The sequence below is a fragment of the Vanessa cardui genome, chromosome 9 (genome assembly GCF_905220365.1).
Source record: "Vanessa cardui chromosome 9, ilVanCard2.1, whole genome shotgun sequence".
Taxonomy (NCBI): domain Eukaryota; kingdom Metazoa; phylum Arthropoda; class Insecta; order Lepidoptera; family Nymphalidae; genus Vanessa; species Vanessa cardui.
Genome location: NC_061131.1, coordinates 12,167,385 through 12,193,947, shown reverse-complemented (window position 1 = coordinate 12,193,947; position 26,563 = coordinate 12,167,385). Strand labels below are relative to the sequence as shown.

The following is a 26,563-nucleotide window of genomic DNA, read 5'->3' as shown; positions in this document are numbered from 1 at the left end:
TTCACGATAAAATTCTGCGATGAGATTCGAGTTGGTTTTTTCAGAATAGCTCTGCTGATAAGAAAGAATGATAACCTATAAATACAATGCGAAGTCAAAACAGGGCTGTAATTGAGGATAAAAATATAACTTCGCCACAGGAAATGAAGAGCAGTATTAATTAAATTGCGGTCAACACATAAATACGTATATAAATAATTCAATGTAATATTATAAAATTATTTTATTTTATCAAATTGTCACTAATTTGCGAGCTAGTATCAAGTAAGCATGGTTCAAGTACGCATTGCTCTCGTATTATTTATCTGTGTAAGTAAAGCGTTTAGTATATTATGTTAATTACATTTTAATTGTTGTATGACATTTTTTGTTTTCGGATCAATAATAATTACAGATAAAGCAAGTTTCGTTAATTTAAAATTGGATTTTTTTTTTATTAGGTTCTGTTGGTAGTGGAAGCAGTTGGTAGTGAAGACAGTAAGTACTTCTTTTTTATTTTAAAATATCTATCACACAAAAAAATTTATTACTATAAATAACATTGCTATATTTAAAATAATTTATAATTCTGGCAATTCGGACATATAGGCAAATTATCATAGCCAATAAAATAAAATATTTTAAATATAATAATGCTGCAATATATTTCAAAACTAATTGTCGTCCGCGGCTTCGCTGCCGCGTTAGGAGTTTGGTTTTCATGTATTAGAAAAAAAAGTAGCCTATGTCCTTCCTTCAAGATCAAATTTGTTTCATACCAAATTCCATCAAATTTGGTTCAGCGATTTGATAGTGAAACAACGACAGAGACAGACAGAGTTGCTTTCGTATTTATAATATTAGTATAGAAGTATCGATAAAGTGTGCAGTAACTGTGGCTATTAGGACTGACATGCCGTTCTTTATACAGAAAAATTAAAATTATTAATCAAAAATGTAAATAATAATTTACCATAGACATGTTTTTACTTTTAATTTTCAGCACTACCACTGCCCACAGTCAGTCGAAGGTGCAAAAAACTTGGGATCTGTAATCGAGTTGCAAACTATCCAACAATGTTAGCAAAGAAACTAATTCAAGAGGTACGCATTCGAAATAATCTTATGTAGATTTGGCAGTAATTCATAACTGAAGTGTGTTGCCCGTCGGCATCGCATAGACAATTATTTGTTTTCATCTTTTTAAACATATTCTTAACATGAATAAATTGTCGAGTGATTTACATTTTTATGCCCCCTAACAAAAGAAATGAAGTAACTCCATAAATTTGCACTTAATCTAAAACCAATTAGATTGGTAAATTATATAATGCACAAAATATGGTTATAAGCCATTTATTCACTAAATATCACGTCTTAACAGCAAGTTTTTTTGGAATCACCATTACAAGCGCTGTTTATAAATATTTTTAATATGCTAAGAGCTGAATTGCTGAAAAGTTACAGACCTCCTCAACTTTTTGAAGAGTTTTCGAGGTAACTGTAGCACGCTCCTCCGATGTAACACGTGTAAAATTACCATACACCAAGTGCATTTCTCAACACGTTTTCCTTTAACGCCATGCTCATATTAATTAAAACACAAATGACTTCAGACATGCTTGTACCGGACTTGAACTCATAATCACAGATTTAAATTCACGTCTTGCAAGCACTGGCCATCAATCCTTTCAAAATATGCGAAAAATTTGGAAAATTTCAACTTCTTATTTTGGTTTTGTATCCTTATATAGCTGCCATATATTTTTCAGCTCAAAGACAGAAACACTATATTCGCTGATGACAGTGAAGACGAAATAAGCGAAGAAGTTGATGAAGAATTATCACTGGATATACGTACCATTGGATTTGACATAGAAAGGCGGGTAGGTTAACACTCAACAACCCATAATTATATAATATTGATTTGATATGATTTTATGGAGAGAAATTAACAACTCGAAAGCGTTTCGTGTTAGTTAATTAAAAGTAACAGCCTGTAAATTACCCACTGCTGGGCTAAGATCTCCTCTTCCATTAAGGAGAGGGTTTGAAAAATATTCCACCACGCTGTTCCAGTGCGGGTTGGTGGAATGCACATGTGGCAGAATTTCGATGAAATTAGACATATGCAGATTTTCTCACGATGTTTTCCTTCACCGCCGAGAACGAGATGGATTATAAACACAAATTAAAAACATATAAATATTTATATATATAGTGAACCCGAAATCATCGATTAAGATGCACGCGTTCTAACCACTGGGCCATCTCAGCTCTTAAATAATTAATTATTGTCAAAAATTAAAGGCTCTTCAAAAACCCGCTTTACCCTAATAGGGCCTAAAGCGTGTAAGCCTTTCGGTCAAAGCGACAGAACAAGACAAAAGTACTGTTTTGCAGGTTTTCCTTTGATATTGTTTTCTTTTGGGTTTTGCTTTGCAAAAAGGTCTCTTGAAATTCTTATTTTCACAGAATTTGACACCAGTTTTAGTAAAAACTGATATATATTATGACTATGTATATAAAACTTTCATGGAAACTTTTATTGATAACGGATAAAATATTCCACCGGTTTATTGATACTCATAAACAAAACCTTATTACCGATTTTATATTTATCACACAAACTGTAAACATTCCGTACGTACATTTATCCCATTTCAATCATATAGATAATAAATTTTCAAAAAGACTTTGTCAAATGTTATCTACTCATAAGCAGAATATGAAAAATGTCGGAAGTTCATCTTAATTTCATACACATCCACATATGTGTTGGATTAATTTAATTTTTATAGCTCCAGTTAATGACCCAAAAATAACTTTCATCCATAAAATCTTTCTAATACAACATTATTTTCTAGATACGAACTAAACACCCCAAAATTTACCCAAGGATTTCAAATTCCGATGAAGAATATTCCGAGGAAGAAGATCAGGAGATTAAACTTTGTGAATCAAAAGTGCAGGTATACTACACTTAAATTCTCAAGAAACTGTTCGATTTTTAAATCAATAAATTTTGCCACTAATAAATATTATAATGTCTTCAGTTACGCTTAAAAGAACAAGAATAGAAATTCAAAAATAACAGAAGTCTGTATATCGTCTTTTTTGTCTCGTCGTGATTTTTGTCTATTTGTTTTTTTTTTTAAAGGGACAAGCATATGGGACACAAAAATTAAATTACAAATGGTTGAATTGTTTTGTTAAAATTAATGTATTCGCGTCGGTATGGCGAGCTGTAAGCCACATCCGAGAAGTATGGCATTACGCTACCGCCTGCTTCTTTTTTTTTCGACTCTCTGAAAATACAAGCATTTTTGTGGAACAAATCGTTCGACACTCGTTATTTTTCCGACGCGTTCGATTAAAGTCCACGCGATTGGGCCGCCGGTGCGAGCGCTATGACCATCATTTTCCTTTTTGCCTTAACGTAATTAGAACCCTGAAGAACCGCCATACTGTAACAAATGACCAAATATTTTGTCATTATCATCTCCCGGTCTATAAGTAGTCGCCACAGATCAAAGAAAGAAGTAGAAAAAATTATGTAAGAAATATTAAAAACTCCTTCGATCTCCAAATCACCAGCAACCTCTTGCTTAAATACGAAAGCTGACTGGCAAATGGGTCGGGCTTAATGGTACCTTAGTGGTCACCAGTGCCTAATGACATTACAAATTAAGAAATATTAATTATCACTTCCCAATAAATCAATAAACTAGCAATAACATTAACAACAATTTTAACGAATTAATTTTCCTTTACAGTATCAACGTCCTAAACTTGCTGAAAGTAGAAATAATACGTGGCACTTCATACTAAATGACGACGAAGATCCAGTTCAAACATACCGTTCTGAAGTTTGCCAGTATGTATATTTTCTTTTATTTCTTCACAGACTTATGCGTCCGTGTCTTGGACTATATTTGAATTAGTTGTGTATTTAAATATTTGACGAAATATCATCCAACACACGCAGGTTTTCGTCGAACACAAGATTATTAATTTCCACATTATATTAATTCATTAATATAAAGTGGAAATTAATAATCTCGTATCAACCACTCACTAAGTGGTTGACACTTGTAACACAACAGTTATTCCATAAAGACAAATTAGACACGTGAAAGATCTGTAAGGCTTGCATAATTTTATTTCAAGAATTATCATGCTAACCAATTGTTCAGTGACCACCACTGGGCCATCTCAGGAGCTGAGATGGTCCAGTGGTTAAAACGCGCGCATCTTAACCAATGATTGCGGATTCAAACCCAGGCAAGCACCACTATATATATATGTGTGCTTAATTTGTGTTTATAATTCATCTCGTGCTCGGCGGTGAAGGAAAACCTCGTGAGGAAACCTGCATGTGTCTAATTTCATAGAAATTCTGCCACATCTGCATTCCGACAACCCGCATTGGAACAGCGTGGTGGAATATGTTCCAAACCCTCTCCTTAATGGTAGAGGAGGCCTTATCCCAGCAGTGGGAAATTTACAGGCTGTTTACTTTACTTTTTACTTTACTTTTCACCACCGCCCGTAGGGAAGAAATATTAACCATTCCTTAGATTGCCAATGACCCACCCAACTTGGAAACTTAAGATATTATTTAATATGTCTCTTGTGTATAAACTTGCACTGGCTCCCTCAACTTTCAAACTGGAACACTGACTGCCTGTAAAACGTCTGATAAGCGAGTGTACCTAACCAATCGGGCTTACCAACGCATGCCAAAAACCAACCAACAAGTATCTTCGTAATATAGTAGAAAAAAAAACGTTATAGTCAAGATGTGGATTTCCGTTCAAATAAACACAAAGGGACTTACGAAATAGTTCTTTCAATATACATACTACTATACATTACAAACAATACATTAGGCATGTTTAAATAAATCCCACGCAATTCATATCCAATTACTTTTTTGTGTCACATGAAAGATTTATTCTTATTTCAGGTTTTCTACATCAAACTGTTCTGACAAACTCGTACTGGCACCTAACTATGAAAGCGCATGCATCCAAAGGTGGACCTTCAAGGAAATGTACTATATTAACGAAAACAAACAAATTGCAACGGACTACTTCAAAGTTCCCACGTGTTGCTCTTGTAAATTATACCATACTAATAAATAGTTTTTTTTTTCTATTATGACGAGTATTTTTTATTTTAAAACTCTTATTTAAAGGCTGGATAAAAATATATTACATTTGTTTTTTTTGTGTCAGACTAGTTATCGCCCGCGGCGTCACTCGCTTTTTAATTTTTTGGTTTTCATGGCAAAAAAACCCTATGTCTTTTCTTTGAGTTCAAGTTTGTTTTATACCAAATTAATCAAATTCGGTTTAGCGGTTTGGTCGTGAAAAAGCGACAGACATACAGAGTTACTTTCAAATTTATAATATTACAAATAATATAGAAATACAAAAATGATAAAAGCAAAACACATATGGACTGTCCAGAACATTATCATGAAGTTTAATTTAATATTAATGTTATATGTCGGCGCGGAGCCACGAATTTAAGAAAAACACGTGTCCAGAAATGATTATATTAATAATTTAAAACTGTTTCATTGTTAAATGAATAATTTTTAGTGAATTTTGAAATGTTAAATTACTCTGAAATATTTTAATGTTTGTAAACAACTGTTATCTTGAGTGAATAAGTCTACCCACCTATTCTTGTTATAAAAGATCAAGCGCCCGCCGGTATCGACAGACTTGGTCGAGCCGTCGGAGCGATCGGACCGTCTCATATTGGAATAAATCAGAGAGGATTAATTCCTGAGTTTTATTTCATACCACCGAAGATGGTTAAAGATCGAAACTCTGCCACTCGTGACGTCAGCTATGCTGGACGTCATGTTTTTTAAAAACGCGCTCGGACATGCTGCTCCGTTATATACAATATTATATAATACTATATCTATAGTGACTTTACTTAAGTCACCATAATATCAATCGAAATTAAATGTATATTTAAAATTTCGTAACTTTGCTGTTGACTATTGAAGCTTTCAAATACATGACATTTTAGTAAGATTTTGGCTTCAGTAACAGTCGCTGAATTAAGTCATGAAGCATTTATAGAAATACGTCATGTTCTAAAATAAGAAAACATACAAGTTGTGATTTCTTGGTCCCATAATACAAGTTCATTTAGATATGTTTATTTGCTGATGAAGCTGGTAATCATGTATACGAAACTTACTTTTTATATAATATAATAGATAGACGGACGAACAATAGCAATAGACAATGGTAGTGTCAGAATTATTAACCACCTTTACACTGCCAATTTGTCACTAATCTCGAAAACTATTAGAAAGTCGAAAACAGATGTTTGTACTAATAAAACGACATTATTTTAAAGTAAACTGATAGCACTTGTGACTTATTGACCAAGACACTTTTTTTCGTATTAGCTAAAGCTTGTATTTATGTTTAATTTCGTGGCACTTTAGTGTACGAATCGCTTCACCTTTCCTTCTATAGTATAATCTGAGTAGGCATTTATAACAATTTACTTAAAGGTAATACATACTTATTTATACTCTTCAGCATGATTATTTACACGAAACATACATTTTTTAAGCGAACTAAATGATCTAAATATTCGTATCTTTAAATATTTCAAATTATCTTTTTGTCCTCTTTGCTGTTAAAGTACCTTGGAGTAGCAGTATGAAAAGCTTCATTAGAAATATTACACTTGGGAGGAAAGGAGGAAATGCTGCTAGTATTCATGCCACCATTTCATATAGTCATGGTTAATATAGCAGCTATTTTTGATTTATATTAGTTATTTTATAGACTTAAGGTGAATATTGCCTTATTGCCTCCATTGGTAACAAACGAGGAAATGCTGCTAGCATTCATGCCACCGTTTCATATAGTCATGGTTAATACAGCAACTATTTTTATTAATATTAGTTATTTTAAAGACTTAATGTGAATATTACTAGTTTTCCTATTATTTACCACTATTTAGAGTGAAGTATAAATAATTGTAAAACTGTAGCCTCAACTGTCAGTTGTCAAATGTCAATATTGACAATATTCTATAGAACATTTTTGTGAAATAATAAATGTAGGACAAATTTGACAAATCATTAAAACCCATAACAGAAACTGAGCATAAAATGCTCACGTTGGTGAACCGAAAACATTTATTGGCTTTTTATTTGTCTGTATTAAGGCCCTGTTTTGTCATTGCTCAACTAAATATGTCTTCGGGCAGCATAGATGCAGGTAATGAATATTAAGAATATAAAACTATATAATATTTTTAATCTATTACTATTTCGATATTGTTAACTTTAGCATAATTAATAAACTGTATTATTTTTATACTACCCATCTGTTTATTAACATTTTCTTAAAAATATATTGTATAATCTAGTACACAACTAATTTTAAAATAACTTTATTGTTTGAATAAACTTACTTTTATTATTATACAGTCTATTAAAGGTTTAAAATTCAAATTTTTATTTTTATTAATGATTTGAACATTTTTATAGTTAATTTGGCTACTCAATAATGTATATATTTATGTTGATTTTTTATACTGTGAATAAGAAATAATACTTATTATGTTTTCGTATTTTACAGATAAATACTCGGTAGCATATGTAACTGTCCCTAACACAGATGTTGGGAAAACAATTGGCCATGGGCTTGTTAAAAACAAACTTGCTGCCTGTGTCAACATTGTTCCTCAAGTAACATCAATTTATGAATGGAAGGATGAAATCAATGAAGATAATGAGGTTATTATGCATATATTTACTTATATTTAAGGTTCTTTAGCATTGGAGGTACCACCCTTTTATCAAATGTCTTACTGCAAAATAGCAGTATGTGTATCATTGTATTCTGGTTTGAATGGTGAGTGAGCCAGTGTTATTACCGGCACAATGTTATAACATCTTAGTTCCTAAGCTCAATGGTGGTAGGGCAATGTAAGGAATGTTGATACTTCTGAAAGTCATGAGGTATAATGATCACTAAACAATAAATTTAAAATATTATTTTCTAAATATAAAGAAAAAAAAAAACAAAATATGGTTTACAACATATTGGTATAATAACCAAATTAAATAGTAACTCAAATTCAGTTAGCAAATTATCAACAATTATGTTTAAAATAAGTATTTTTACCAATTAGTAACATTATTGATTTAGTGGATAGACATACTTAAAAATAAAATATTGCAAAGGTATTTATAGTGAATATACTCAGTAGTTCATTTATATATTAGTATTTAATAACCAATGAGTTATATCAATATGGTACTGTAAAACCTTCCTTGCAATTTTAAATTAAATTAACCAAAGAAACTAAAATATTACACCTTTAAATGTATCGGCACACAGGATTGATACATAAAGTTTTTCATTGTAATATTGTAATATTTTACTAAATAAAATAGAGTAATTAATCTGTAATTTAAAAAAGCACTTACAACATATTAATTTTGTGTTCTATTCTCAAAGCCTTAAATAAACCAATATTGATTTTAATGTAATTTATTATTACAATTAAAATATAGCAAATCAAAAGATATGTGCAACAGTGTAATCTTTGTATTTACATAGATGCAAGCATTTTTTATAAAATATGATGTAAACAGATGGATGGTCTAATGGGTAATGGGATTGTAAGAGGTCATTATCGCCCATAGACATTGGCGCCATAAGAAACATTTAACCATTCCATGCAAAAACAATCCACCACCAACCTTAACAACTAAGATGTTATACCTTGTGTTTCTAGTTACACTGGCTTGCTCACTAGTATTGCTATTTGCTGTTTAAATATATCATCTTTCTAACTCCAACACAATAATATTGCTTAAATATTTGTTTTATCTTTTAAGGCTTTGCTGATGATAAAGACAAGGACATCACTCGTCGACAAGCTTACAGAATATGTACGTTCAAATCATCCTTATGAAGTCTGTGAAGTAATTTCACTCCCAATCAAGAATGGAAATCCACCATACTTGAAATGGATCGGGGAAACTGTGCCTGATAGTAATTAATTATTAAGTTATACTTTTTGTTTATGTTTCTTTATGTATAATCTGTGCACATTATTAAAAAGCAGATTAAAAAATAAGTTCTTTTAACTCTATCATTGGATATTTTCCAATTTACATACTACACAGATGTATTATAAGACATCCTGTAATTATATTCAAAAAAGAACATAAAATTTAATTTTAATATAAATTGCTAGTTTCCAAAAAAAATTGGCTTTTACTATTCATGTTGGTTAGAGACATACCTTTTTCTCCACATAAAATATGCATTTAATATTCAAATATAACCCTAGTCCATTGTAGCTTTAGTAAATATTGGCCCAATACAGGTAGCAAATTATTTACAGAATATATAGCAACAGAAGGATCAATCAATTAGCTAAGAAAAAATAACAATATAAGCTAACATTTGTCCAAGGTATGTTTGTTTTTATGTATATATATACTGGTTATTATCTTTTCACTAGAAATAAAAATATAGCATATTTTTGAATTGGGTATGCGCCTAAATATTTTCTGAAATATAAATAAAACTATTATACTATGTTTTTTAATTAAACATTGAAGGGCTTATTATATCAAATAAATGTCTGCTTACCAGTCGTAGTCTGATTTTGCCAACTAACAGTTTTTTTTTTCCATAAATAGTCATTTTCTGGTCAAAGTGAAAAATGTAGACTTTGTTAAAAATAATTTAAATTAATGTTAAAGGAATAATTTAAATTATTTTTTATGATGCGTGTTATGCCATTTTAATAAATTTGTATAATTTATTTTTTCAAGAAACCTCTTACGTGAATATTACTACAATTTTGGCATTTATTACTTTTAAAAATGTTACTATAATTAAAATTATTATATAATTATTATTAAAAAATTTTATAAATTATTATATAGATAAAAAATAATATTTTGTAGTTATTTATATATTTAAGTCTAGTCGATTACAAGAAAACGATTATCGTTGTGTATTAAATATTGAGTATAAAAGCGTTTGTGTAAGAATATGTAATTTTAACATTTAATTTTAGTAAAAAAAATGTATATATTTGTATATAAAGTGCATTGGAAATTTTTTTCATAATTATAAGGTAATGAAAAAATTGATTTTGTTGTTTGAAAGTTTTAGTTCCAAAGGAATAAATTTTAACCTATTTCTAAGCTTTTTTAATTCCCTCTTTTGTATTGTATTTGTGTGTGAAAATTCATACAACAGATACGTAAACTAATATATGAGAATAAATTAATTATTATTTAATTAAATTTTATTTTTACTATATAATTTATTATTTATTGAATTATTTACATAGCTAATAGTAGAAAATATAATTATTTGTCTTTTTCATTAAATAATATTAAGGAAATAATTTTTTGCTATAATTAAGATCAAGCCAACTTTTAAAAAACTCTTAAAATTGATTTATGTAAAAATAATGATTGCTTATATCCATTACATAATATTGCTATGCGCGAACGTTGATATTAAACTATTTTTGCGATCCAGTAAGATATATTCCAATTAGCCAATGGAAATGAGATTTAAATAATATTTACCTAAGTCATTATTATTATTGCTTTAGGCAATGTTAGCGCCTGACATAAAAAGCATAGCAACCTACCAACTATTTTATACGCATGCGACCACATGTAACCGTTCTAGGCGGTACGCACACAATAATCAAGCTATGCACATCTAATTGTTACTAAAAGGTAAGTCATTTCGCCATATTATTGTACAGACGCCTTCAAATTCCCAACCTGTACGCATGTCGAATAAAGAGCTGTCAATTTTACATGCATCGAGTTTTCTTTGAACTCATCTCATAAAATACAGGCAATATGTACCCTCTTTCCTCACTGGTCATTTCCTCATAGACAGCAGGTCCATGGTTCTCTATGTGATCTAAAAATCGATATCTTATTCAGACAATAGGTATTTAGTTTTACCATCAAATTACAAGAGGTGGCGTGGAGATCGGTAGCAGTAGAAAACAATTTAATAATAATTTCAAAGCATTTATAAATAAGTAGCGAAATTTTAAATACTTTATTCAAAACACTTGACTTTGAAAAAAAGTAATTCATCGATAAAAGCGACGAACTATCGACGATCTACCCCGACCGATTCGATCGGTTTTTTAATTCCAAATCATAAATATTTAACATTAATTTTGTTCTGTATAATAATAAAAACTTAATAAGGTTGTACATAATTCTATTCATTCGATTCTATAAATTTATACAAGAATTGAGTGGACTGGGTGTTAAGAATTTAGTCTGTAGACCGTCTACGAATCTGAAGTATACATTCATCATTCATGTATATATGAGAATCTAAAAACAATTTCTCAGTATCTATGAACCCGTTAAACGTAAATTTAATCAATATTCTACGAGCTATTCAAGATTAATTTTACATTATGACGATAAAATTCAATAAGTGTACAAATTCGATATGCGAGAGATTCGTCGAGAAATTTCGTATAGAAAAATAACACTTCTAAAAGCTTAGTGTTTCTGAAGTATATATTTCGCAATCAAATTTTCTTTTTTTAGTTTATTTTATATTGAAGCTTAAAATAAACATTTAATATATTTGGAGATAATATAAAATTCTAATCGAAAACATTAAATATTTGATCAATGTAACGAATTAATATTCTATCTGTATTGAGATTGCGTACAGAAGCTTTTACGTAGACGTCTACGGTTTTCGTAGCTTATAGTGACGCACGCAGAGGGCGGCATCGTATCAAGCAAAACTGAAATCATTGACCTCTCCAAAACCTCCGCATTCCCCACAAAATATATCCGACGTCACAACAAGTCAACGTTATTTTCGAGCGGCAACACCGAAGTGAGTATAGCAACGAGCAGTCCATACTTCGAACTTAGTTCAGTCGGAAGTGAAACAGTGTAACGACAACAAAAATCTTCGCAGTCTTAGTCCGCGCGAGTCCGTGAAGCAGAAATGTCCGTTACAACTGATTTATAAGTGTGACAGCCTAAAGAAGATACCAGAGAAATATTAAAAATATCCCAGTTATTCGAGAACAACGTGCAAATATAGATTTGTCATAAATCCACCCCTAAAAGTGTCAAATCACTAAATAAATATCCGAAACAAATATACGTATTTCGGGGCTTTCACAGCCTAGAGACTTAAGAGGTAGGTGGGTTAACTCAAGAGCCGTGGCACTCGAGGTAAAGAGATTTGGCAGCATCGTCGAAGGTGGAAGAAGCGGTGGCGTGACGGGTTTAGAAGAGAAAAGAAGAGAAGGTCGCAGTTCGCGGGTCAGCATGAGCGGACGGTAGCGGGCGCGCAGGCGCGGATCGATCGCGCGGCATCGAACGGCGCGGCGCCCACTCGGCAATCGGCCTCGTAGCTCGGCGCTTAGTCGCGCGCGGGCCGGCGTGCGAGCGCGCGCGTCTCTGCACGTGCATGGCGCGCCTGTCTGGATGCCTCGCGCCCTCGGGGAATGGCTTCGTCCGAGGAAGAGGCGACAACCACGTCGAGCTCTGAATATGACTGCCTCAGTGTCCGAAAATGGTGGTGCTTCCTGCTATCGTCGATCTTCACGTTCGCCGCTGGGCTCATGGTGGTGCTGTTATGGCGCGCTTGCGCGTTCGTCTGCTGCCGCAAGGAGCCCGAGCTGTCGCCGAACGACCCGAAGCAGAAGGAGCAGAAAGCGGCGCGCCAGGGCAAACAGGAGTTCGAGGGCACCTTCATGACCGAGGCCAAGGATTGGGCCGGCGAACTCATCTCCGGCCAGACCACCACCGGACGAATACTGGTGAGTACCATCTACATATCACTTAAACCATCCATAATGTATACGACACAAACCATTACCAAAAGGTCTCTAAGGATAAGTCTTACGATTGTGTTTAATGATAATGACGTTCTTTATCAGAACCAAATCATTCACTGTAATCGGTACCTCAAAAGTATTTAAAGGTAATCAAAATAATCTTTCAACGAGATGCAGAGTGCGTTCGAAACGACTTGCGGTTAAAATAAACATTTAGATTTGATGGTGATAGCTATCATTTATTGGATAAACAAAATGTGATTCGATATTCTCAGCGTTCAGGTTTTGTATTACTCGATCCTCAATATCCCCGTAAGCCGTCTTCGACCTACCCACTCCACACGCACTTGTAATAATGGCAGTGACCTAAGCCTGACCCACTTTAAATTTCGGATGAAAACATTTTTTGTGTTCACGATATCTATTTCTAATACACATATTAATCATTATATTTTTATTATTTCTATTAGAAAATAACTCTATATAAAAATAAGAAAATTGTAATAAGTACCTTTATTAAGTAATTTATTGCATCTGATTAATCATGCAAGCTATTCGTTCGTTGTATTTTATTGTCTCCTTGCATTATGTAAGCAATGTGAAGGGCATTGTAACTTTTAAACTTCGACCCAATTTGCAGAATCTCAGTGACGTCATACACTACTGAGGGTAGCCCAGCTTATTATCAATGTATGGTACTGTTGCAGCATTTCTCCTCTTAAGAAAAATAACGATTACACGTGTGTATACAATAAAATTCCTTCATACTTTAATGATAATTTATATTAATGTATAAATACAGCTTAAAAAATAACACTTTATATATAATAATACATATATTTAGAGAATAAACCCGACATACATTTAATTTTTTATTGTTAGAATAGAATATTGAAGACAATATAATATAAAATTATACTCATATTGAAAATTATTTTATATTAACTCGATTGTAATTATTATTTTTTTATATGTACCCTATTTTTAGCAATTTTATGATGATTTGCGTGAAACTTCTTTGTCCCATTGTTTTACCTGGACACGCCTTAATAAAATTTATTTGACAAAACAATGGCTCAAATCATCAATGCCGAAAAAAAACAATTATACGAATTCCACTAAAATCGATAAAATTTTTGTACCAATACCATCGAGAATTGAAGATCGTTTTTTAAACTGTGAAATAAGCATAGAGTTTAAATAATTAGCCATCTATGCATTTTTGATGATATGCGTAAAATCAAACGTACAAATTAAAATAAAATTTACATCGATTATACCAAAGTTTTGGGAAGCATCCAATCGCAAGAGCGGGAAAGAACATCCTAATACAAAAACACATAACTTACAATTAGTTTCTCGCTAAGCGAAATTCGACCATAACTATTATTTAAAAAATCCAGGCTAATATTTAAGGATTCAAGTATACCATATCCATCTTCTTTTATTGTTAACAATAAAACTCAACAGTTTCCAAATAAAAAGAAAATCGGAAAACAGGGAAAATTACTATAACATTGTTATGTTGTTTATTTACTTTAATTCATAACAATATAGTTTATATGCAAATAAAACTTTACCTATGGCGTATAAATACTATGTATTAAAATTTACTTGCGTGATCGTTTTTCTGGTAGTTAACTAATAATGCTGCAGAATCGGGTCGGGACAATAATTAAATTATATACGTAATATATTTGACGAACGTCACGCTATGAACTAAAAAAACAACACAGATGAAAAATATGAGTATACTTACATAAAGAATATAAAAACAACTAATATGAATATAATAACAGCCGAAGATGTATTTTGAATAAGGAAAATTATTTCATAAATATAACTGGTTTATATTACAAAGCAATATTGCAAAAAAACGTCTACGAGTTATTTCGATGTTGAGTACAAGACTAACCACTCTTCAACAAAAAATGTTATTTGGGATTTATATCTCAAAAATTATACATAATTATGTTGGAAGTGTTGTGGTTTCGTAACTAAATAAACACGTTATTTGTTCCAACAGTCTTGTCAGCTTACAGTCCGACTGGACTTTGAAAATGGTGCATAGAGAGTGCACCTGTTTTAGTGCAAACATTACTGCACTGTTATATTCTTTGAGATAAGTATGAGTTATTCCTCGGATGAAATTCTGTCGAAGGTAAAAATTATCGATATAACTTATGTGATGATTTTTCAAACTTATATTCTTCTTTATTTAAGTGTATGTTGTAAAACATTGTTCATTACTAGCGTGGATGCAAGAAGCCTCAAGTTTTACCCGTAAACGTATTGTTTTTTTTGCAAAATATTTGTCTATTAAAAATCGTACCTAAATTTAACACAGCGAAGTTTTAACGTGTTTAATATAAACGGAATATAAAAAAAAAACAAATGAGATTTATAAAAAAATCTGTTATAATTTTAAAGGAAATAGTAACGAAAATTCAATTTGCTATAAACCTCTCTAATGTTTAGGTTGTAAAAAAATCCTGAACAGAAATTATGTATCTACTGTGAAATTAGTTCTCTAAAGACAGCAATCAAATACTGCAGTGTTGCAAGTTAAAAAATCCCAAAAATATGCTTAATATTGATAGAGACAAGTCAACATTTAGGGTTTACGCGCACACAATTACGCATTGTAGTCAATACTTCCGCAATTCACGTCTCCCGTATACTACGATCACAAAAGAATCAGCCGAGAATTTAGCCACGCCTTACTTACATCGACCGCTTTGTTAACAAGATCCACGACGTCAGCACGCAGCGAGTAATGGTCCATGACCTTATTTCGTTATCTATGTGTCTAGTTCAAGTACGTTCGCTTTCTCCCATTGAAACGTTGATGCTTTAAGGTGAAATGTTTATAAATAGTCGGTTTCGATAAAATTAACTATTAAAGCTTGTTTATTATAATAATAGTTATATACTATTATGTATTTTTATGTTAATTTTTACTTCAATCATTGATTTGATTGAAAACAGTTAAATTATTAAATTTGAACTAGGTTTTTCTTTTGTAGATTACAAATAGGTTTTATAAATACTTATTTTTAATTTAACGTTAAAAATAAATTTCCTTCTTTCTGCATAAAATGGTTCAAATCCGACCAAGAATTGGTCTTCATATGCTTAATTTTTGTTTATAATTCATGCCGTAATTTGTGCTGAAGTAAATCATCGCGAGTAAAACTTATACGTCTGGCGGAATTCCTCCCAATATCCAACCCACACTGGGAGCCTAACAAAGCCAACAATATCACAAAGGAAATCCAGAATCTTTATATAGCTAACAGATATGTGCCCAGACATGGGACATATATATATATATATATATATATATATATATATATATTTTATAAAAAAAGTTCCGTGCTTCTATGCATTAAAAAGTTATCAGCTCTGTATAATAATCACGATATTCGTTTCAGTTTCTTACCAAGAAATTTCAAGTACATTTAAAGTTCTTTATTCTCAAAATATCTTACTTAAATGCAAATTAAACAAATAATTGTCAAATATTTCTTATATTAAATTTGACAGTTTGACAATAGGAATCTGATTCAATTCACATTTTAATGGCTTTCAGTGTAGATCACTTAGAAACGGCGTTGGCGGACGAGCATATGGGCCACCTGATGGTAAGTGGTCACTATTCCCTACATCGTCAATGTGCCACCTTGGAAACTAAGAGTTTATGTCCCTTTTGCCTGTAGTTACACTGGCTCTATTTACTCTCTCATACAGTGTTACCATAATTAAAAATTTCCGCCCACTTTATAGCTTAAATATTAAGCTACCTATACTAATATTATGAATGTGAAAGTAACTCAATCTGTCTGTCTTTCACGACTAAACCAATGAAAGGAATTTGAAAAAATTGCTGTGCTATAAACTTGGAATCCAAGGAAGGACAAAATTGTTATGTGTCAGGCCAAAAAAAGCCCCAAGCCCCTAAAATGCAAGAAAAACCGTGGGCGGCAAATAGTATTTTATAAAATATGAGATCTTATTTTAATATAATGAAATATGTGCCAAATTGGATATGAATATTAAATATTTTTTTACAGTAAAAACAACTTGCTTTATAATAATAAATGAATAGAAATAAAATGTCATTGCATACCCTAAGTTTTTGGCAGACGAGCTGACACAGATAATAAAAGAAGTTGTTCAACTCAATGTAGGACAAGTGATCCATTACAATACGCTTGATGGGATTCAAAGGATAGAATGGACCACTAAAACTTATATACGTTAAATATATTCTGTAGTTAATAATATGCTCGATATATAAAATAATTAGACATATACTTTAATAATACTGGCAATATTTACCAAGAAATATTTTATTATGATGATCTTAAAACAAGGGGTGGACAATAGCTATAGATCGATTATTGTTAATAATGTTATATACTTTTTTTAACCCGATCTGTCTACGACCATTTGAATTCAGCCAGTACAGTGATAATATTTATTTAATTTTGCTTAACGTACCTATTTAATCTAGAGGATATATTTATTTATATAAGGAATAATTAAATAAAGAAGTATGGTTAATTAAATAGAATATACTAGGCAAAATAGATAAAGCTACTTAAACAGTATAATAACTGAAATATAATAACTAGATATATTTTGAGCGGCCTTCTAAGCCTAACTATTCTAGAAGACTATCGACATAATAAACCCTGTCGAACGGATGTTTCATTGGACATTGATTTGGCTCTCAGTCATTGGTTTGACTCCCTAAATTGAATTAAATCATCCCTTAAAAACAATTACAGATGAAGCAAATACTACTTACAGATAAAAGTGTATGTGTTTTACATATAAGGATTTCCATTTCACCTTTACTGTATATATAAATGTAGCTTACGGAAAGTCATAAAATTATACAATAAAATAAATTTTTACTCTGTGCTCATTCCAAAAGTATTTCGTTAAACTTCCCTGAGTCAATGTAATAAAAAAGTTTGGGTAAGTTACGATATATCTTTTTCCTTCCTATTTATACCGTTAAATATTATATTGAAAAAAAATGTTTGATTTACCATTTTAGTTTGAAATTAACTTTATTATAAGGTTGAATTTTCTTGTAAGCTTTGAGAAAAAATTGCGTGACCCAAACGCTTCGATCAAATGAATAGAGGCGTAGTACATTTACGAAACTACGATGTATATATTTTTCTATGTTTTAATGTATCTGAAGTCAACCAAAAATGCTTTTTTCCCCTTTTAATTTACAGAAGAGAAAATGTCTATTTCTATACAGCAAAGAGGTAATTTTGTTGGCTTGTAGGGGTAATCTCCAGAAACAATAATAACATTCTAGAACGATTTTTACTATTAAAACTTTCTGAATATTTACTGAAACTGTAACCAAACTGCTTGTTACGTATGCAATCAATATTTCTAGAAAATTCTATAAGTTTCTAGTAGCGTTGAATTTATAATGATTTTATTGAAATAGTGAGAAACCATTAATGTCTGTTCGGCGAATATGTCTTTCTTGTGAAAATGAATATTTAAAATAATAAATAAACGAGTATGTATAGATCGATGTTTTTATCATGTGCGGAACACACTTTAAATTAAATAAATGTAATCATAAATCTAACTTAATATAAAAAGGTCGTAATTACAATATTTATAAGATAAAGATATATAATTGATTACTTTTTGGAGACGTCTAATTTATATGTTTGTTTGTGTGTTACGTTTCACATGTTAACTACTCGACCAATGATTATGGTATTTGGCATAGACGTCGTTAGAGGTCACGTATTACCTACTAAGGAATATAAACATATTTTTAGTAACAATCTATGTAATTTCTCATTGCATCTTAACCGATGATTGCGGGTTCAAACCCTGGCAAGCACCGCTGATTCATGTGCTTAATTTGTCTTTATAATTCATCTCGTGCTCAGCGGTGAAGGAAAACATCGTGAGGAAACCTGCATGTGACAAATTTCAAAGAAATTCTGCCACATGTGTATTCCACCAACCCGCATTGGAACAGCGCGGTGGAATATGTTCCAAATCCTCTCCTTAATGGAAGAGGAGGCCTTATCTCAGCAGTGGGAAATGTACAGGCTGTTACCTTACTTTACTTTACTTTACTATGTAATTTGAAAATTGTAACGTTCGAACGATATGCTATTTAGAATACCTTATTTAAACGTTGTTTGTATATAGAACAAATGTTTACATTTTTATTAAAAAATATTCCAAACGCCGTCAATTTAATTTCGCTCAGAATAAACTTCAAAGAACGTCAAACGAAGAGCGATTCTATTTAAGCAACCCTTGCCCCCAAAACGACAATCATCCAATTGACCCAAAGACAGTGTCATCTAAATCCGAACGCCCCAGACGGATAACCTTTCGGAATATTCCAGAAACATCCGGAACAATACCTAAAACGGAATATCGAATTAAATATTTATTTAAGGTACTATTTTGCGAATCGAGAGCTCACTCCGGATTTGACCTTTGGAAGTAGACCTGTTTATTTCCGTAGACGTCGCTCGGATCACGAGCCGATTTTTTCGAAGGCTATATAGATAACTGAAGCTTAAGTTATTCCACCTCGAGGAAATGGATGGATAGTTTTATTTATTTTCGATTTGTTCTTGGATTGATTTATTGGTTTCAATCTATCATCGAAATTGGTTGATCGGTTGAACCGTATCGAGACAGTTCTTCTCGTGTACTTCTCCACGCCCAAAACCTGTATTCTCCATTATTATAACTTTTACTTTAGATCTTACGGAGTATCAAAAATATCGTACCTAAACCCGGACCAAAAATGTAGTCGATTATTTTCTAAAAAGTAATAAAGACACCTAAATGTCTCAAATCTAGACTGAGAATTGGAAATCAAGAATATGAAAATGACCCAATTAAGGGTGCTACGTTCAGGGTACAAATATTGAAGATATTCTATGATCATTTCATTGCAAACTATTGAAAGAGTTTTAACAGAAGTATCGTTGATAAAAATACCTACTAAACACTGAAATTGCAAATAACTTTATCGGACCTTTACCACTGGTGCTGAAATAAAAGTGAAATTTATTCAAGTAGGTTTTCACGAGCAACTTTGAGTCGTATTTCTGGTGTATCATCATTGTTCAAGGTGAATACACTACCAAAATATAGAATACGAAGGCAACAAACTTATGCTGCTTAAGATTGATATTGCAATATTACCTAACCTAACAATGGACCTAGAATATTCCTAAGATTTTAGGTCCAAAGCACTAGTTAGCGTATCAATCCGTGTTTATATTTCATCTCGGATGACAGAAAATATCGTGAGGTAACCTGTACATGTGGGATGAAATTCTGGCAAATGTGTATCGAAGCAGCGTGGTTGAATAAATTTCACGGGAAAAGGAGATAACGTAAAGCCAGGAATCTTATTGTAAACGCTCTGGGGAATCAGGTTGAATGTTTTGTTCGACCGAGAATGTGAGAAGTTACCCGAACTGTGAAGAAGATACTTCGCAATGGGAGATTTATACATTCTTACTTTACGTTTTTTACACTTGTAACACTTGTATGCCCGCGGCTCCCCTCGTTTAGGTTTAATAGTTTCCCTCATTTACCTTTTAGAAATGTCTAAGCTGTTATTGGTTACAATATATTTATCTATGCGATTATAAATAAATAATCCGATCTATAATATAGAAAATATATAGACGTTTTTCTAGTAAATATTATGAGCTGTTTTTACCCAAAACCTTGTTAAATTACTTGTTAATTAGTTAGCCGTCAAGTGTTAAGAACAAGCTAGTTTTCACACCAAATGTCATCAAATTCGTTCAGTACTTTAGCAGTGAAATATTACTAGATAGACAGCATTTCTTTCGCATTTGTAATATTACTATTCATTACACAGTAACAGCCTGTAAATTCCCCACTGCTTGGTTAAGGCCTCCTCATCCTTTATGAAGAGGGTTTGGAACATATTCCACCACGCTGTTCCAACGTGGTTTGATGGAATGCACATGTGGCAGAATTTCGATGAAATTACCACCACCGAGCATGCGATGAATTATACACACAAATTAAGCACATATATAGTGATGCTTGCCTGGGTTTGAACCGGCAATCATGTGTTAATCATCAATCGGGCCATCTCAGCTCTACTATTCATTACTAATGTTTAATTGTAAGTTAAGTGAGTGAAACTAAACGTAACCTTAACTTACTAAGTAACAAAGAACGAAATATGTAATCGGCTTAAAACTGTTTTTTTTTTTAAATGTCAATTAATACATATACTTTTTTATAATTATATCTGAAAATGACCTTACAGTACAGTACTTCTGTTTGTCATTAAATACAGTTCATTAATATTTTTTTCACAGATAACAATAAAATAGTTACGTCACTTGACAGATCGATTTTATTATTATTTAAATATAGAACATGCAACAATTAAAATATATAATCAAACGACGCATACTAAAAAAAAATGACGCAGAGATACTTACGTTCAAAAGAAGTTCACATTCAACCCACCAACAAGTCTAAATACAAAAACGTTGCGAAATCCAGTGAGTTCTTTAGAAATATTCAAAACTAGCTCATCTTAAATTCTTCCAAAGCGTTAGATAGTCAAAATGAAGTACGACTTGGTGAACGCTGTACACACTTAAATTCTTAGCTTAAATACAAAATAGCGCATTGAAGATGTTTCCAGCGCGGATTTGAAACGTTTTAATTTCAAGAAGCGTAATCACGTGACATTTTACGAAATACTTACATTTTCCAAGTGAGAATATCAACTAAACATCTACTAACTGCTTCGCGACTTCGCTTGTTTGAATAAGGAGATATTTTATGTTCAGCAACAGTAACAGCCTGTAAATTTCCCACTACTGGGCTAAGCTCTCCTCTCCCATTAAGGAGAGAACATATTCCACCACGCTGTTCCAATGAAGATTGGTAGAATGCAAATGTTTCCTCACGATGTTTTCCTTCACCAATGTTCAGCGGTGCTTGCCTGGATATGAACGCGCAATCATGCACGCCTTCTAACCACTGGGCCATCTGGGCTCTATATATATTAATAGATATATTTTTATATCAATCAGGGATTTGAATCTTCTTAATGTTTCTTAATCTTGATAAAGTTACATATATATTATCAAGGCTGTTTTCGAGAAATCTAATACGAAAACATCTCGTTACAGAATACTTAAATACTTTCCCTCTATTTTAAGACGCCAATACTTTAATCATTACAATATTTGTTAATAAGTGAAGTATGTTTTTTATCAAACTTGATGGAACTGCTGTGTTCTATAAGAAATATCCTCAAGTATCAAACATATCGACTTCGCTCAACCATTCGACTCATGCACATAGGCTGTTTCGATCCGTGAATATTTTTTAATAACACTAATAATACCGCGATTTAATTAAGGAACTCCTAATATTCATAATAACCCATCCCTTTAAGCTTAAGCTTGTATTAGGGACGACAATAGCCCAAAGGGTCAGAATCAATCTTGCGACTCTTTACATTACTAGGCAGCTCAACCTATTGACTTACAGTTTTTGAATTGTTATTACTCTTTTACATGTCAAATTCTGTTTTACAGTGATCTTTACAGAAAACTCATGACGTGTGCAGAGAAGTACATCACTATATAGTATAAAACAAAGTCGCTTTTTCTGTCCCTATATATGCTTAAACTTTTAAAACTACGCAACGGATTTTGATTCGGTTTTTTTTAAAATAAAAGTGTTGTTTATTCGAGGGGAAGGTTTTTGTATATAAAACATGGACTGTTTGGTAAAGAAACACTGATAATTTTAGAAGTTTCTACTATGATGTCATATAATTGCACCCATGCGAAGCTGGCGTGAGTCGCTAGTACGTAATAAAATCCAGCCCTAAAAGTATATTACGTCATCAGAATAGTCCTCGATTAAAGGTAGTTCACGTATCTTTTATCCATTTTAAAATATCTAAAACGTTCATTTCCGTGACCTATATAAAGTCTTTATGTAACTCGGATATCGGGCTACATAAGCTAGTATTTAAAAATGTGATGTATATTGAATTCAGCTGTCGAATACATTTAACTGTTGAAAGCCATCAGGAATGCGAGCGAAGGAATTGAATGGATATGAACGTTTTTCTATCATGGATTATTTAAGAGATAAAACATTCATTGGCCTGTATGCACTGCAAAAAGGTTTTATGTGACTTAATTTGGTGTTTCATGACGATGTTACTCAATGGTGACGAAATTATATTCTCTGTATTGATCTAAAAAAACTATTTGAGAATTTGACAGATAGTTTTTCCTTAATATTTTGTTAGTTATACCACATAAAAGTATAAAACTGGTATTACAGGTATGTTCTGTAATAGGGACCCGTAGAACCTTAATTATGTTATAGTTAGTAGGTAAATAATAATACATTTCAAAATATATATGGGATATGTAGAGGTTAACACCCCCATTTGGCCAAATTTACTGTTCAACCTTCGGCATTTAATTACTATATTAAATAAATAATTAAGTAATTTTAGAAGAGCTTTGAGCACATTCGTGGCACTATATCGGTTAAGAACTGAATGCTCTTAACATATTATAAATAGAAACAACAGTTTTCTTTTTCAGTTCTTAAATACACAAATTTTAGGTAATGTATTTAAAAAAAAAAATATCACCGTTTAAAATATATAGGTTTATATACCTATGTGTCATTGTCATGAGACAAATAATTACACTCATCTCACTTTGTAAGTAAAGGTATTACAATTATAAATATATTAGACTACTTAAACCATTATTAATTAAAGTAATTATGTAACCATAAGAAATATACGTCAATTCCTTAATCGTAATTTCCTAATGTATATTTTATTGTACATCATTTTATCGAAAGTCATTAAAACTATACCAATTAGCATTAAGGTATAAGGAAATATGAATAAAGAATAATAATAGGAGAAATACGAAATATAATATTCACAAAGCAATGCAAACTATCTAAATCTCTTTAATACTCGGCGGTTGTAAGCAAAAACGCAAGACAGGGTTTGAACGAACCTAATCTCTAAATAGGTCAATGGGAGGAGTCCTATCGATTGCCGCCACTTGTGCGGTTCGCAGGAACGCTGTAACAGTGTAACCTCATCACAAGCTGAAGCGATAAGCGACGAGCGAATCATGTTAATATGGAACGCGTTCTTATCATTCGTTATTGTAATTGTCTCAATTTAATACGAGAATTTTTAATCACAAAAAAACAAGTCCGAGAATATAACAACAAAATTTGTCCCAATTAATTTTATCATGATAGTCATTGTCTAATTGGTAGGCCATAGGCACAGATTATATATATCAAAAGTCAGAAATAGCGCACGGAACATAAAAGTAGCAATAAAAGCGAATACATTGATATTTTACCTGTATAACGAAATTACTCGTCTTTTTGTTAATACGCCAAAAGCACTTTAATTATTGATTACTAGTTGCCGCCCTTTCCCTCGAGTTTTAGGGTTTGGTTGTCAGGTGTTAGGCAAAAAATAGTAGCCTATGTCCTTCCTTGTAGGTCAACTTGACTTTACATCAAATTTCATCAAATTCGGTTGAATGGTTTGACAGTGTAAGAGCGACAGACAACAGATTGACGTATTAGCGAAATATTAATTACACACACTACCAAGAAATTGTTTTTGATTTTGTGTCTGTATTCATCTACCTATTGTTTTATCTGTGGCCGTAGGTATATAATAGCATAATAATTATATGCTCTGTACATTGTATTAATACATCGTCTGTGCAATTTTTTTGCAATTAGCGATTTCTTGCAGTATACAAATATCAATGTCATTCATTTATTTAGTTATTATTATAATTATTTATTTTGTAATATTACTCTTATATACTATAATTATCATTCGTTTGTCACAAGATAGAACACAAGACTATACAATCACTTGGGCTATGCCTTTTGAACCGTAACAGCCATTTGAAAATTTCACCGTTTACAAATAACTGCCTGCTATCATAGTAACAAAACTTCTATGCCAAAAATAGTTTCTTTTTTTCGAAAATCATACAAATGTTAAACAATATGTGCCCATATATATGTAATACATATTTGATCGGTATTATTATTAATAATCTAACCTTCCGATAGGAGATGATTTAATTAAGGCAGTCCTAATCAAAATGGGAGATGAATTGTACGTAAATATTTCACTTTCAAACATTTCTGTTACATTACATTTTACTAAATTTACGATAAAATTATTACATATTTTATTATTAGAGAGTATTTTATTATGATTTTCCTGCTATTATCATGAGATGTTAACAAAACATTACAGTTTTTAATTATTTTTTTAATCAATCAACTGAAATAGATTCAACTAAAAATAGACCATGTCATCTTAATTATAAAGTGCAATTTCTCGCGTCACCAGTTTGCCTCTAATGCAGTTCCGAACGGTTTGACATAGGGCTAATTATCTCGATAATTCCCCGCTACCGCGCTCGCTTCCCGTCCTTGTTTGTGGCCTAATAAATACGGTACAAAGGGGTGAAACGTTTAAGCTTTTTCCAAGCGTAGAATTCGCCTTGGATATACGTATGTTACGTAAGAGCGTACACTTTTTGCTTGTCCGGACTTAGAGTGGCATTACGATACTGGATTTTTAGAATGAACGTCTTATGTAACTGGGATTCATTTAGTTGTATTTTCTTTTGTTAACGCCCACTTAGACGATCTAGAAACTTCCATTGGCGTTGTTCTTTTTTTAAAAATCTTTTGTGCATTTAAGAACAATTATACATTTCAAGTAAGGGAATTTATATAGGTGTGTTTTTTTGCGTTCCGTTTTTCAGTGGAAAAGGGTTTTGTTCAGTCTGTCTGACACGTCACCAGTCATTCAAAATTCTAATTATGAGTGAGTGTTGTTACAGGTAAAAAGAGAAATGGAAGGTATAAAATAGTTTATTATTGAGTAAAATAGTTTTCTTACGCTGCCAGTATTTTATGAGTATTTAAGAGTGCCAAAACCAAATTATTATGGCGTTTTTGATTTTACCATAGCCATTTTTTTAATATTTTTAAAAAATACTACAACGTATTATTAAAGCGTTAAACACTAATAAAAATGTACTCATAATTGTTTTAACAGATTATACGGACTAAAATTTATTTGTAAAAATCAAGTTGACATCGGCATTCGAAACACTGGTGTGAATGAAACAACGCTAGAAAGAGTGAGAGGTGTGATCGCTTGTTACGTCAAAATTGTTAGTTTGGCATTATACACTTTTCCTTTGGCCGACCGCCATATCAGCTGTCCCCGTGCGTCCACTTACGTTAGGCGTAATATTTATAAAATGTTTTGTTTTGAATTATAATCACATACTAATTCTAGCACGTGACTCTTCCAGCACGCCTACGTTTTATAAAAATAAACATGAAACATATTATAAATCGATTATTATTACAATCTAAATGACACACAAAATTTAGTCATTCTTAATTCAAATAATTAATTTAAAATTAATCATGAAGCGGAGATACAATAAGGTATCAATACTGAAAAGAAGTTGTAAGAGCATGGAGGTTATATATGTATTTTTATTTTAATAAACTGTGGCTGTATTTTTTATACACAATTTCTAGGTTTGCTATAATTTTTAACCACACG

At 31.7% G+C, this 26,563-nt stretch overlaps 3 protein-coding genes across 34 annotated transcripts in view; all 3 read left to right on the top strand.

The window, feature by feature from the left end:
- Positions 1-151: 151 nt before the first annotated feature.
- Positions 152-5,142, top strand: LOC124532380. The gene is made up of 7 exons (XM_047107276.1): positions 152-309; positions 441-477; positions 983-1,083; positions 1,752-1,865; positions 2,847-2,951; positions 3,756-3,856; positions 4,949-5,142. Exons 1-7 carry the CDS (start codon positions 271-273, stop codon positions 5,124-5,126), a joined length of 675 nt encoding a protein of 224 aa, XP_046963232.1. The 5' UTR covers positions 152-270; the 3' UTR covers positions 5,127-5,142.
- Positions 5,143-7,039: 1,897 nt separating this feature from the next.
- LOC124532350 (protein CutA homolog) lies at positions 7,040-9,144 on the top strand. Its single transcript, XM_047107234.1, has 3 exons — positions 7,040-7,244; positions 7,608-7,765; positions 8,876-9,144. Exons 1-3 carry the CDS (start codon positions 7,136-7,138, stop codon positions 9,038-9,040), a joined length of 432 nt encoding a protein of 143 aa, XP_046963190.1. The 5' UTR covers positions 7,040-7,135; the 3' UTR covers positions 9,041-9,144.
- Positions 9,145-11,923: 2,779 nt separating this feature from the next.
- LOC124532626 (calcium-activated potassium channel slowpoke) overlaps positions 11,924-26,563 on the top strand; it is a 65,104-nt gene continuing 50,464 nt past the window's right edge. For 20 of the 32 annotated variants that reach the window (XR_006966652.1, XM_047107623.1, XM_047107631.1 and 17 more), the window contains exon 1: positions 11,924-12,834. Coding sequence is in view for 31 of the 32 variants with exons in the window: in XM_047107623.1 (XP_046963579.1) it covers positions 12,520-12,834 (315 nt within the window). In the remaining variant the exon portion in view is untranslated. The remainder of the gene's footprint in view (positions 12,835-26,563) is intronic. The other 12 variants (XM_047107641.1, XM_047107630.1, XM_047107622.1 and 9 more) reach the window with 1 other exon arrangement.

Coding starts and splice junctions, on each gene's coding strand:
- LOC124532380 (XM_047107276.1), top strand. CDS start 271: ATGGTTCAAGTACGCATTGCTCTCGTATTATTTATCTGT. Junction 478..982: donor AGCAGTTGGTAGTGAAGACA/GTAAGTACTTCT, acceptor TTTAATTTTCAG/CACTACCACTGCCCACAGTC. Junction 1,866..2,846: donor GATTTGACATAGAAAGGCGG/GTAGGTTAACAC, acceptor ATTATTTTCTAG/ATACGAACTAAACACCCCAA.
- LOC124532350 (XM_047107234.1), top strand. CDS start 7,136: ATGCTCACGTTGGTGAACCGAAAACATTTATTGGCTTTTTATTTGTCT. Junction 7,245..7,607: donor TTCGGGCAGCATAGATGCAG/GTAATGAATATT, acceptor CGTATTTTACAG/ATAAATACTCGGTAGCATAT. Junction 7,766..8,875: donor AAATCAATGAAGATAATGAG/GTTATTATGCAT, acceptor TTATCTTTTAAG/GCTTTGCTGATGATAAAGAC.